Raw genomic sequence first — 14771 nt, 5'->3', positions numbered from 1 at the left:
AAAAGTGACAGGCAACAGTGATCGGATCGCACTTGTGCAGCATCATCAACTGGTTCATTGGCAGCCTAACAATCATATTTTCGCTAGTCAGCTGTTGATTTAGAGCATGTTAAAAAGTCTGTGTAATTAATCAATGCTGCCCAAATTCACCAAGAATTGTGTGAAGTGTATGATTCAAATGTAATGAGTGAAGGAAAAGTACAACAATGGTGTCCTGCAAATGGTTCCCTTGAATGGCAACTTTTTGATTACTTCCTCTGATACATACAGATAATCATGTCTTCCTGCACATCAAAAAGTGGCTTGCATCTCAATGATTTGAAGAAACTGAGGTGTTGAAAATGACAGTGTTGGATTGGCTGAACTCCAGAGGCGTCTCCTGAACGCATGCTGCGCATGCGTCAATTGTGGAAAAAAAGGACAGCTTGCTCTGCGACGACATTAATGAGCATTTCTACATTCTAATTTCTTCATGTAGAAGAAGTATTTATTTTACACGAGAGCACTCAACTAAGCTTATATTACATTTCGTGGATCTGAAGTGAAAGGAAGTAATAATTCTTTTCCCACAATTGACACATGCATCACTTCAGATCCAAGAAATGTAATATAATCTTAGTTGAGCGCTCTCTTGTAAAATAAATACTTCTATATGAAGAAATTAGAATGTAGAAATGCTCATTAATGTCGTCTCAGAGCAAGCTGTCCTTTTTTCTACAATTGACGCATGCGCAGCATGCATTCAGGAGATGCCTCTGCTGAACTCCCAGGTGGTGAACTTCTTACAGAGGGTATAGAAAAGCTTGTTCAACGATACCAAAATTGCTTGGAAAATAATGGTGACTATGTTGAGAAATGAAGTAGATATGTACGCATTTGTAACCACTAATAGTGTTCCTACACTTCTTTTTTTCTTTGATGTAATCAATCAGCCCTCATTTTTTAAATGCGCCTCATGTGTGTTCACAGACATAAACCATTTTCCTTCCTGTGTGGTAATTAGGGGGCTAGTAGAGGAGGGCTACAATGCCAGGTGTCCTGGGTTCGAATCCCAGCCAGGGTATGGGTGTTCTTTGCTGAGTGTCCCTTCATCAATTTCATCATATCATCACTCATCCTCATCTTTGAGATTAGCCAAGAAGTGGCAGAAATGCAAAGTAAAATGATAAACCAAATAGTAAAATAGAGTCATTGTGCTAAATTGATTCAGTGTATTGACCAAAGTGACTTCTCCCCCTAAAAAAGGATTTTGTGCAAAATTCAAATTGTTTTCTTGCTTTTCTAACTGTACTTGGTGTGAAATTTAACATTAAAAGTTTCACTTTATGCAACAGCCTAATTTTCTTCCAAAAAACTAAAACAGACTTCCTCTCTGATATAGTTTTTTCATCATTAAATTAAATGTCCTAGAAATGTGATTATTATAGTCAGGTTGCTTTGGTCCAAATGTGTACTCAGAAATTGCCTTTGTTATGGAATCATTGAAACATCCTAAAATTCATATATTTAAATTTATTTTGGCAAACCAGATAATGCTCAAAATCTAGAGATTGTTCTTCGTGATAGACTGCAAGTTGCAGGAATTTCAATGCTTCTCCAAATAAGTCCCTTACAATGGCAATTTTCTAGTGACTATACAGCCAACGGTAATGATTATAGTGAACAAATTGTCCATTGCTATTTTCATTCTTTTCTTTTTTTCTTTTTTTAAATTCTACCTCCAGCATTGTTTTAAGGAATACATTCTGTTTATGCGTAGCAGATGTTGTCCTCTGCTTATTGAAGTTTTCATTTCAATTTATGAGCATCACATTGTGGAAAACAGACAATGAAAATGGTGATGGACAATTAACACTAACACAAGAGATTTTCTTTGGATCACTTCCTAACTTTAGTAATGCATTTTTGCTTGTTCATGTAAATGCCCAATTGTTTGCTACAAATTATTAGCTCTGAATGTTCTTGAGAGAAAGAAAATAAATTGAAATGTTGCACTTACTTGTCAAATCAAAATCTGTTTGTGGAACATCTTTGACAAATTTGTCTAACAGATCAGTTACGTTGTGAATATCGCTGAGTTCTCGAATAAAACTCAAAGGTATCTGAAAGAGAAGATTTTTTTTTTTTTTAGTGAGATCATTATATCAACATGAAATTTTACTGATATTGGTAACAAATAATGTATAAATTTGATATTAACATTTTGTGAAGACCCTGAATAAATCTTGATCCATTTAATGAATACATTTGATCAGATTTACTTTGCTGGTTTTCTTGTAGAAAAACTATCTACATAATCAGAATTTTATTTTCCAAAAACATAGAATAGATGATTTTTTTTATTATAAATCAAACCTATATCCTATTTGTGTGCAATAAATTTTTAATTGCAAAGCCTTTTTCTACGTAGAAATTTTCAGCGGAAAATGCAGGCTCAACCAGGTCTCGAACCTGGGTCTCTGGTATACGGTGCCAGAAAGTGGTCCCAGCTCCAAAAATTTCAGTGTTGACGCAGCATTGTGGGGACAATTGAGTTTGATTGATTTATTTTGCTTCGATTTTTTGGCACTTTTGGCAAATTATGAACATGAAGATGAGTGATGATATGATGAAATTGTTGAAAGGACAATCTCAAAGAACACCCATGACTTGGCCGGGATTCAATCCTGGGAACATAGTGTGCTGTACTAACTACTACTCCATGGAGGTTGGCCAGAGGACAATTAGGGAACTACTTGAAAATAAGAAATAGTGGGCTCTGGTCTTGAAAGCCAGAAAACAGTGGTGATGGGACTATATACATGGGTCACTGGCCACCCACTGGAAATGCATTTTGGTAGATCTCGACTCTCAGAGGGCTGTTGCACCACAGAGTTTAGTTTATATGTATAAATCAACATTGTTGGTCAATTATCACTATGCATAATTTTATACTGATGAACTGCATCCAGTCTTAATAACCCCTTCCCTGTGGTGACATTGAAGAGAAGTGCAACAAAAAAAAAAATCATCTATATATAGATGCTACCACAAATTCGTGTCATCGTAAATAATGCAAAAACTAACTATAAAAAGACTTGCTGCAAAATGAAGGCAAAAACTAACTATTTGTTTATTTCAGAAATTGAACGCAACAGGTATATTACCCATTAATGGCGTTCATTATACAATAATTTTGTGATAACATTATTGAAATATTGCACAGATGAATGTAGTATATAGACAGAAAACATTTAACAAACATATAAATCTTAGGTTCTATCGTAATTTATGTAATTTTAGTATATTCCTTTTCAAAATTGCGGTCGGGCAAAATAAGTCCACAATGTTTTCACTTTTGATGGTATCATTAAATGTTTTACACATATTCCAAATTGGGGATATTGTCAGAGCGTTGGTTCTATTACGACGGAGGCTGAAGAGTTGCGTTCTTGGTCGTAATTTGCTTGAGGGGACGTAGAAGTTGAGCTGTGACAGGGCTTCGATGAGATTATTTAAAATTTTGTGGAGGAAAATGAGCTGATGCATGATGCGTCGGTTGTTGAGAGTTGTTAGGTTAAAATATCTGAGAAGGTTCTCATGGGATTCCATTTGAGGGTATATACCATCTAGTTTGTACTTTAAGTGTCTTAAGAATTTACTTTGAATTTGTTCTATTTTGTTTACATCTTGCTGGGTTTGAGGGTGCCACACTATGCTTGCGTATTCAATTTTCGCTCTAACGTAAGCATTATAAAGCATCATTAAGCTTCCTACATTTTTGAACTCTTTGCATGTACGCATTATAAATCCCAGAAGTCTGTAAGCCTCGTTTGTTACAAAGTTAACGTGCACGTGAAATGTAAGTTTAGAATCAAACAGAACTCCTAGATCTTTGATTGTTTCTACCCGTTTTAATTTTTGTTTATTTATGCAATAGTCTTATTTTATTGATGTAGTGTTTCGAGTATATGACATTTGGTAACATTTTTCGCTATTTAAGATTAGTTTGTTGCTTTCGCACCATTCCACAAGACTGTTTATGTCCGCTTGTAACTCGGTACAGTCACTGTAACTGCAAATTCTTTTGTATATTTTTAAATCGTCCGCAAAAAGTAGTTTACCCGATTGATTCAGATGTTCGTGAAGATCATTTATGTACATGAGAAAGAATAAGGGACCAAGGTTAGAGCCTTGGGGAACTCCGGATGTAGCTTCAAATTCATCGGAAGTATTTCCCTGAAACGTTACGTACTGTTTGCGGTTTGTTAAGTAGGATTGACACAATTGTAACATCGGATTCGACAGATTGTATGATTTCAGTTTTTCTATTAAGATTCTATGGTTTACGGTATCAAACGCAAAAAGACTTGCTGCAAAATGAAGGTAAGGAAAACAATCTATACAGGGTGTTTCTAAAGTTCATTTCCAACATGTAGGAGGTGATTCTACAAGTAAAAATAAACAGAAGTTCATGTGACGAAATGCCAAAAACGGCACTCATTCGTATTAACTGAAGTGGGAAAAAGTGGGAAAATTATGTTTACAAGGAAATAGTGACAACGGCCAACCATGTGACCGTGGCGAAGGGGGCAAAGACAGTTGACTTTCCCTCGTAGGTAAGGTTTAGCATAGTGCTGGGGGCAAAAACTGGGGGTGGGGGGTTGCCCCCCCTAATCTCCGCCACTGGCAAAAAGTGAACACTGCCTAAGAACCAGTGTATTCAAGGATATTCAATGTTGCAGTGGCAACGTGAGAAAGAACCAGATGATCCTACCTCCACCACAAAATAATTTGTGGGTGTATGTCGACAATATGTACAATCGCTCTCTGTGGTGAACCACAAGTGAATCAGTATGGGGCATGTCCTCCTCGGACAGATCTACACAATTGACATCTGCACTGCTGCATACTCTGAAGAAGATTATTAAGGAGTTCCTGTAGCAAAGTGTTCCTCTCCTCGTGATGGGCTCTTCAGAGCACCGGCAGAGTTGCTGGTGGAGGTCTCCTCTGTGAAACACTTCAGCCTAAAGCATCCCACATATATTCTATTGGGTTCAGGTCTGAGGAGTATGTAGGCTATTCCATTCTATGGATATACTCTTCCTTAAGGAGGTTGACCACTGCCGCTGTATGATGGGGACGAGCATTATCATCCATAAAGATGAAATCCGAACCTACAGCTCCACTGAACAGGCGAACATGACTGAGGATGACATGATTGCAATACCTTTCACTGGCCCTTGTCGCAGTAGCTGCAAGTCACTAAGACTCGCTATGTCCATTGACCATTATGCCAGCCCAAACCATGATTTCCCCAGACACATTTTTTGTCTCCTTCCATAATATTTTCTTGTTTGTATAGTGACACAGGTTCATTCAAGCTGCACTGAGATCCAGAATTGGACACCAGACTGAACCGGCTTTCACCTCATTCTTCAGCCATCCAAGTACAGTGCTCTTGACACCATCGCAAAGGAACCTGTTTGTGGGACAGTTTCAAAGCTACACATTTAACAGGTTTACGTGCATACAGCCCTACCTCATTCGACCGTCTTGGTATGGTTTGACGCGATACACGTATCAGGTCTGACCAGCATGACTTCGATGTTTACATTTTGCACAAACACCACATAACTATCTTCAGTTGTCTTCCTTGGGCAACCTCCCCAGTGTGTCTAGACCAGTACCTTGTCCACAATCGTGAAACAATGTTGTGATCAATTCAGAATTCATTAACGGCACTGGTCACATTTCGTCGTCTCTTCCAATTTTCCGACAAAGCCGACCCCGATCAAACTCACTTAGATGATGTATTTGAGCCATGTGCATGATAAGCGTAAGTACACAAGCACAGTTCGAGTCCACAAGATCTCACTAAACCAACGAAACCACTGCTTGTACTCTCACATTACGACTCTCGATGTTACTGACCAACTGACAGGTAGGATGAGGGCCCATCACAGACAGGGTAGGTAGATATGCTCTTTGACTGTTCAATGATCACGTATTTGTGTGATGTATAGTCTTTGTGGTACGTATTTTGGCAAAGTTACTTTCGTGCTTAAGTTTTCTCCACCAATGTAGTGAAATACTTGCTATTGCAGCTTCCTGTACATAACTAGCCAGGCCTGCACCCATTTGAACGTATAAAAACCTACAAAAATTACGTTGACGGTTTTTCAAATTTTGCATGAATTTAGATTTTGTTCTTGCGCAAATGAATAGGTTGTTTCTGGACAGAGGCAGTCTCTAGAAGTCTGCAATATTGGATTATTTTAGTTCTATAACCATTGATGCAAGGTGATCAGATATTCCGATTTAGTCGGGACAGTCCATTCCTTTTAATCCATGTCCTGACTTTTTTGTCTGCTCGGACCCTACTTGCTATAAGAGAAGAAAGACTCTTGCGCCAATACAGACCTTGACTTTCTGTAGAATACTGTGTACATTATTAGAATTGTCTGAACTTTTTATGAGTCAAAAACAGTTGTTTGACACTCGACACAATGAACCCCTTGATTGTTGAATGGTTTCTTATTTACAGTGTCACTCATGTTTCACATAATTAGAATAGAGGGGAATTTTCTATACTCTTTACATAATGGAAGAAAGGTTCCTCAATGACTGCAAGACAAAACCAACCATATAAGGGGCATTTAGCTCTCCACCCGCACCACAAGGTCTGTGATCCATTTTCGCCACCACTGAGCAGAAGGATAAAAAAACTTTGTTTTATTTCTCCAACATCAGGGGTTTTCTGCAACTGATGTCCATTCAATGGCTTAGGGTTAATTAATATTACGTAAATAGGAAAATCCACTTCACAGCAGAATCGTTGCTCGATTTTTGGGGCAAAAAATCACCTGAAGTACTTTTAACATATATTGTTATTTGTCCAAAACACTCAAGAAATTAAGTACATTAATTAATTCCGAAATTCTGTCAATCGGAATTTGTTTTACTGCAACTTTTCTTCTTCTCTTCTTGAAATTGTCTTGAACATAAAAACACAGTGGTGTGACCGTACAACAGACAACTTGCACAGTGCGCAGAAGACATCAAGGCCAAAAAATTGATAATGGCATTTTCTATCCCACATGTATGCATCCTCATTTAATAGCTTCTTGGTTGCCACTGGCATTTCTTTTTACTGTCGAATAAGATTCTAAAAGCGAAAATGCACCATAGAAACAATATTACACGCCAGCAGATACACTGACTCCAAAGTCCTTGACAACTGGAGGAGTCAGAAAAACAAGGCTAAGACTGAGGTCATTGGAAACAAATTATTTTTTGAAAAAGCTTTCAAAACCTGGAAATGTCAGGAAAATTAAATGATTTTTGCTTGGCAGAATTTGTAATCTGAAACTATTTAGTTTTATCTTTCCAACAATTTTCCTTTTCTGGGTAATATTGCTTATAAAAAGGTTCTTTCATATATTTTCGAAAATAATCAAATGAATCACATTTTTTGAATAACTTACAAAGTTGAAATGTAACTATTTTTTAGCATGTTAAATCATTACACAGTTATGTAAAATACCTAGAAAAGTCAAGGAGTTTGCTAGATGGGTGTGAACCCTCATCTATCAACTCCAGTGGCGGCGATTAGGGAAGGGGGCACTTTTGTCCCCGCACTATGCTAAACCTTATCTACAAAGCGAAATATACTGTCATTGCCTCCCCAGTTTTGGCACCATGCCTCCTTAACTTTGGAACCAAATCGCCGCCACTGATCAACCCCAAACACATATCTTGCTTTTCGTAGGCTATTTGAATTGTTTGTATTATGCATACATGTAGTCTACCCGTATCATAGAATTTTTCTTTCCGCTCTGACAGAAACAAATGTCGGGGTCAACTGCAAATATTTGTCACGTGGTTGTATACATAAGGTTAGAAAAATGCTGTTCTTCAACATTTCGTAGCAAAATGAGCAAATTTCTCTAACCACCCTCTCCCATACACTCCCCCCACACATATACTATATATATAGTGTATAATAGAAAAAATTTACGAAAATTCTCCTGTTGGTCTCCGCCCCTCAAAAAATCCTGTGTACGGGCCTGCAACTAACAATTTTCATGTTTGTTTTTGTAAATTCACAAAAAATTAGAACGCACATTTCAACCATGAGTTCTTCCCACAATCATGGAGGTTGGCAGGATTTGTTCCAGGGGTAGGGGTAAACGAGTCCTATTTATTTTCTACCATAATAATGTCGGTCCCTCGAAAAATTAAAAAAAACATCTTACAGTTTGAAGTTATGATGTTCTGTAATGTCCTAATAATTAACGTAAATGACTGACTGAAGTGACACATGAAATATAAAATATTAGGTTGAGAATTTTCCAGGGTGAAATGACCCTTCCAGACGCCCATGCACACAACATGAAGACCTCTGAAACTAAGAGAAAAGTGATACTAACCTAGTTGCAAAATTACTGTTCACGCGTACAGGTTTACCTTCCATGGGAAAAGATTGGATTCCTTCATGTTAAAACCGTGATTTTAATGTAGTGGGTTCCAGCGCCAACATCGTGAAATTGCAGAACTATTTGCATGCGAAAAGATTCGAAACCTATGTTAAAAGCGTAAATTTAATAAGTAATATATTTGATTCCAGCGCCTTCATCGAGAAATTGTTGAAAATATTGGATACTCCATGTTAAAACCGTGATTTTAATATAATTGATTCAAAGTCTGAATCTAAAAATTTAGTTTTAATGCCAGAATCACAGCTGATATCCCACATATTGAATATATCTTAGTAATTTAAAAGTAATAGGTTTTTAAGGCAAATACATTTTCGAGTTCGACTTCACGATCCACCAACCCCCATCCTCCCCTCGGGACCCAGCAGTAGGTCACGCCCCATAGGTTGAGAAACGATGCATGGTTGCGCTTTTCTACCAGGGTTGAGGATAGGTTTACGTTCAGATTTCACCCTTCGTCACGTGATGCTTGGGATGCGTTCTATCTTGTGCTTGTCACAGCTGCTGAGGGGTTTCCGGCCGTAAATCTTCGCGATATCTAAATAATGGGAACTAAATAAGGCAACAACATCAAATAACATTGCTTGTATTATATATATTCGCCACTAGTTTTACCAGATCAGTTTTTACAAAATTCGAATTTCAGTTTTAACTCGTTAGTAGATTTAATTAGGGATATTTTCTGTCCATGATCGGTCGTTATTTTTACACGCCGCAGGCAAAGTGGGAACAATGCCCCTTAATATGGTCCTAAATACCATTCAAATATTCGAAGTTGATAAAGAAGCATTTATTTATCTAGTTTTTATTATTTGTTGGGGCCTTTTGGCGTCGTCATTCACGGAGCGTCACCTACAAAACAACGGGGTAAGAATGCAAAAGAAACTTCATACTAATTACGAACTCAACGCATGAAATTTTCTTTGGCAGAAATGACGTGCTATTTACTCCATTTTGCGCATTAAAAAAATCAACAATGAAGGACAACCCTGGAATAATCATATCCAAATTTCAGAGTAGAAAAAAAAAGTTCCATGAAAAACCAGTTTACCGAGATCTTGTGTTAACACTCCTACCTTCACCAGTTCATGTATATTAGTCGCTTTCCAGGAAATAAAGTTTTAAAAAATTGTCTATATCTAGCATTAGGTTACATAAGAGCCTTTTTGTGTGTGAATTATACTCTCGTCGTAATTTCCTTTGGTTGAAATGGATAGTTTGTAGTAAGCAAATAATTTCGGTAGTCACTTCATGTCTACGTGCTTTGAATGCAAAATAACGGCAACAAAGTAATGAAGCGAACTTCCAAGAACCTGACCTTGATCGAGTGATGTAATCAAGCTCTGATTACATCCGCCGCTTCTTAAGTTTTTTTTAGTTTCTTTTACTCCATTTTTAATTCAACTCTTTCAATATGTGTGGGATTAGTTTCATATATATATATATATATATATAAAATAACAGAAAAAATAACAAATCACCTCATGGAGGGGAATAATGAATATCAGGGGCGCCGACTTGTCAAAATTATTTGGGGGGCTCTGATCACTGAAATAAATTAATGAATGACTCACTCTCTCCCTTTATTAAGTTTTGGCCTCAGTGTCCGGAATCTCGTAAAAGCACATGCATTCCTCAAAAATATTAAAATTTTCATTTTCAATTGTTCACGGATGGATATGTCAAGTTTCGTCAACCATAATAGCAAAGTATTCCCAACTTTTAATATCTGCTACCACGGAGCGCAAAACAGATCTCCCTAATATATCAACGATCTCGTTCTGAATGTCATGAGAGAGCTATTTAGCCAGAACTCCCATCCACTCCCCTAGTTCATGTACATCGTCTTTTGAAACTCTTTTTAGTAAAAATGTTAAAAATACTCATAATTATATACTTAGTATATAGTAATAAGTCATGTGTTTTGGTGTCTCTGGTCATAGCCCCCCCCCCTCGTCAAAGTTGATGGTTTAACGGTCTCAGCCCCCCAAAGTTGATGGTCTAGAACATTTCAAATGTGTATTTAAAGTTAAGTTCATGTGGCACAATTCAGAGTAAACTTTACAAGAGAAGCAAAATAATACATTAGATTCTCTTAAGCAAAATTATTTGGGGGGCTCTGCAACCACATCGTTAACATTGGGGGGGCTCGATCCCCCCCCCCCATAAGTCCCATGGAGTCGGCGCCTATGATGAATATGTTGAACAGGCACGTAGCCAGCGTCACCACCCCCCACAAAATCGTGCAAATGTTTCGTTGGAAATAGTGTATAGTGACAAATTTACTTCCTTAGGTAGCGGCCATTTTTCTCGCCTTTAGATGGCGGCGGCTGCTGATAAGGGATCAGCCCCCCCCCCTCCTCCGAAATAAAATTCGGGCTACGGGCCTCATGTGGACAAAATTGTCATTTTAACGAGTATAATCCTGGAAACTGACACTCAAGAAATTTGTCCACAGACACCATGAAAATTCCTATGAATGCATATACTTTTCTCAGGAAATAAAGCTAATAGAACCCACTAGATTCTAAATACTTAGGAAATTCTACGAGATTCAGTTTTCTTTTTGCTTCTAAAATGTACACACTCTAAGCATGCTGAATTAGCTAGGAAAAACTGAAAACTGTGTAAATGGAGCACAACTCTCAGTCTCTAAGAGGAGAGGTTCCTGTCGTGTAGTGTTAACGAAGGCGAGTAATCGAAGTGGGCAATAACGTACATGGAATTTCACTCAAGTCTAAGTGGTAGACGGTGGATATCACAATGTCAAGTTAAGTACTTTCTAGGCTGCAATTTTTGCTTGGAACATAAGGAAATTGAGAATAGTACACTGTATAATAAAGACATCCGAATGAAATCATTTATAATTAATACATTCACCCCATTTAACATTAATTCTCAGATAATGAGGAAACCATTAAATTGCAGACAGCTATACAATCATACAGCGGCATCTCAAAATTACAGAAAATATGCATAGAACACAACATTATTAATTTATTATTCATCATACAATTTAATCTATCAGGTTTATAAAGGTAAAGTGTTCCCCTGTGCATAGCACCACGCATGAAGGCGTATAGGGGGTGTGGGGGTAACGCCCCACACTTTCTTGATCCGGTCGTGAGTGGGGGGTGATGTGATCAGCATCACGCCCCTGACCGCCTTTACCCCCCAGGGTTTCCCCCAGGTACCCATGTTATTCGACGCTGGGTGTGCGCCGGGGCCGCTTCCACCGTTAGAAAAGTTCCCGGATTTGAACCGGCCGGGGATCGAACCCGGGACCTTTAGCATGGTAGTCAGACGCGTTACCGACTGAGCCACCGCGGCCACTTCATAGTTCATACAGGTTTATAGGGTTGAAATTTAAAACTCCGTGTCCTAACCAGGCAGTCAGCCAACCAGAATGAGATTCTAAAGGCAAAGAAGCAAGTGCTACTTATTATCTTCCAAGTTATTTTGTAAAGGTTCCATCTAATGTAGCGTGGAAGAAAGTTGCATTCTGTATAATGATTTAGAGAAAAGTTGCTAGAAACGTCGCAAACAAGAAGAAAAATTCACAGCACATTTCCTGCAAAACTGAAGCTTCTAGCGGAAACTGACAAAGGAAGTTTTTTTTTTTTAAAAAAAAAAAGAATTCCCAATGAGTCTTCAGTTTGACAGAATGCACTCCCTTCCTGTTTGCAAGGAAAACTATAGAAAATTTGCACACCAACCACCAGGAAAATAGTAATAGCATAATTGAAGTTTTCGTTCGTGACTGTACATACATATATTTAGAAATAAAAACAACTTTTGTACGAATGTGTTTCTCTTTAGTCCCTTCAGCTTTCTCCACTTTATGCTCAGATAGGCTAATCGGGAATGGAGCTACAGTTTAACGTAAGATTCTAACCACTGTGCAATGTGCATCGAACCCGGGATCTCATGATTACAAGGTGATAACTTTACCACTACGCCATCATGTACTTGAAACAGGATTGTAAATACGGAGAAATGTCCAAATAGTAGGAGCAGTGGCGTATTATGAAAAATTTACCTCGTTTACAGAAATATTCTTTATTGTATATATCATATATTATATACGATAGAAATAAACACCAATGTAGACAGAGACAGAGACAGAGAGAGAGCGAGAGCAAGTAAAACAAAACCAGAAGTCCTACGTCTTCAAATTTTCTGGCAATTTCCATATTTGTGAAAAAAAAGTTTGTTTACAGACGGTAAACCAGGTAACATGGGAGAATACGCCCCTGACTAGGAGATATGGAATTATGGCCAGTTAAAAAGGAGATATGTTCATAAAGAAAATGACCGAAATATCGTGCATTCATATACAAATTCCAGTGGGTATGATTCCGAAAATGATATTGTAATGGGAAAAGGGTTGAAAACACTGACGAAGAGGGTGATATTCACTAAAAGATAATCAACACTTTCATGGAGTACTTTCGTATCTCTCCCAGATAACGTCCTCCCAAAGGAAATTAATATTTACAATAAGAGAGGCGTGCAACTATTCAGAGGGAAATTTCTACTAACCCCTTTCACAAATACCACTATGAACTGTATTACGTACTAATCCCAGTATTGCATTTGGTAATCATTATAATTCATATACCTATATTTTCGTTGTGTAACGTGACATTACGCCTAACTGTATATGCAACGTACCATCACATTGTGTACATTGTTTTTGCCTCTCATAAAATGTAGCTACCCAGAAACTTGTGCACACTGTTCTAGATAATCAATTGAGAAGAGAAGGCAAGGATTTTGATTCGTTCTTATCTTAATTTATAAATATTTAGTCTCGTTCATATAGAGTGACTGAAAATAGTGATTATCTCAACAGGATTGTCATGGTGCAGTAGCTAATAATTGAGTAGAAGAAAGTTTAGGGAGTCAAGCACACATGAAAGAATAGTATTCGGACAAGGAAGTAAAAGAAAATATGTAACACATACCTCTTGTGGCGAGTTCAACTGTACTTTCTCAGATCCATCAGGGAAGAATATGCCACCTTCGTTGCTCTTATTGTTGAATGCAACCTGATCACCAGGCCTTCCAGCACCGCTGCTGCTAGATGAGACAGTATTCACTTTCCCTATCGTTCCATTCCCAAACCGTCTGCTCCCCCGATCTTCCGGGTTTATCCTAGAACCTAAGACACCCAATGAAGCAGTTGTAACGTTTGTTCCATTGTCACGATTTGATCCTGAAGGAATTCCCTGCCTATTACCTTGCACGCTTGAGCCAAGGAAGCTGCTAGGATTGTCAATTGGCCTTCGACCAAACACTATATCTCTGTGCAATCTTTCTCCGTCGGTAGTGCGCCTGGATTGGGTTTTCGTCTCTGCTTCTTCAGTCTTAACATCTCTTTCCATCCGGTGGCCCGTTAGACCGTTTTCCAAAACTGCCTCGTCTTTTATATCCCTCCTTACCCCTTCTTCTTGAAATCTCCTTTCTCCTCGATCTCTCGATTCTAGTTCACGTTTGTCGGCTGCAGCCAACACGTCGATTTTGTCTGCCCCGACTCCGTCGATCAAATGGTTTTCAAGATCTGCATAGTCATGGTCTTGACTCGCATGTTCCGGGCCCAAACTTCCCTGCAAATCGATTCTATGTGATGTTTTGGGGCCGTTTTCTGTCAATAAATAAGATACTGCTGTTTGGCTGATCGCAAGGAAAATGAGGCAGTAAGCACACAACATAGTGGCCGGTGAGCTGAAAGAGATAAATATCAAATCAATTCGTGATTATATAACATGTATAGTTATATATACAGTAAATACCAAACTTTTGAAAGTGTTTACTTGTAAGTTTTTCTAATGAAAGTTAGTTCTTTTAAAGAAAATCTAACTCAATACCTTCTAAGGAAATTTTCTTTTGTAACACTTATGAGTCAGTGAAATTCAGTTCTCCAGTTCATGTCCTCTATGCAGCCCTTTGACGTACATCCGGAAAAAGATATCAGAAAATTAAAGGTAAAAACTAAAATTCTCAAAACTGGAACATGGGACCTTTTTAAGACTTATAAAATAATAAAAAAGCGGCCTTTCAGTCGATAATAAAATACTACAGGGTGTACCAAAAGTCCCATTACCCCCTTAACTCAGTACTATTTTTTTTCGTTGCAGGTGATATTCCTTGTGACAACAATGGCCGATGAGACAAATTACACTGGAACAGAATTGTCATGAGTACATGAACCGCACACTGGAAAAACATTGAGAGAGATCCAAAATGATTTTAACATTATATTTCATAGAGCCGCACCGCCGAAACTCACAA

The 14771-nt window shown here is 38.0% G+C and overlaps 1 protein-coding gene across 1 annotated transcript in view; it reads right to left on the bottom strand.

The window, feature by feature from the left end:
* The window catches only part of LOC145977929 (uncharacterized), a 48433-nt gene that overhangs the window by 31033 nt on the left and 2629 nt on the right, over window positions 1-14771 (bottom strand). The window contains exons 2-3 of the mRNA XM_083110259.1: window positions 13445-14204; window positions 2000-2102 (exon numbers count right to left, since the gene is read on the bottom strand). Coding sequence (XP_082966385.1) covers window positions 2000-2102; window positions 13445-14191 — 850 coding nt within the window. The 5' untranslated portion in view covers window positions 14192-14204. The remainder of the gene's footprint in view (window positions 1-1999; window positions 2103-13444; window positions 14205-14771) is intronic.

Source organism: Lepisma saccharinum, chromosome 1, assembly GCF_977018435.1.
Source record: "Lepisma saccharinum chromosome 1, izLepSacc3.1, whole genome shotgun sequence".
Classification (NCBI taxonomy): domain Eukaryota; kingdom Metazoa; phylum Arthropoda; class Insecta; order Zygentoma; family Lepismatidae; genus Lepisma; species Lepisma saccharinum.
This window is presented reverse-complemented; position numbering and strand designations above follow the sequence as displayed.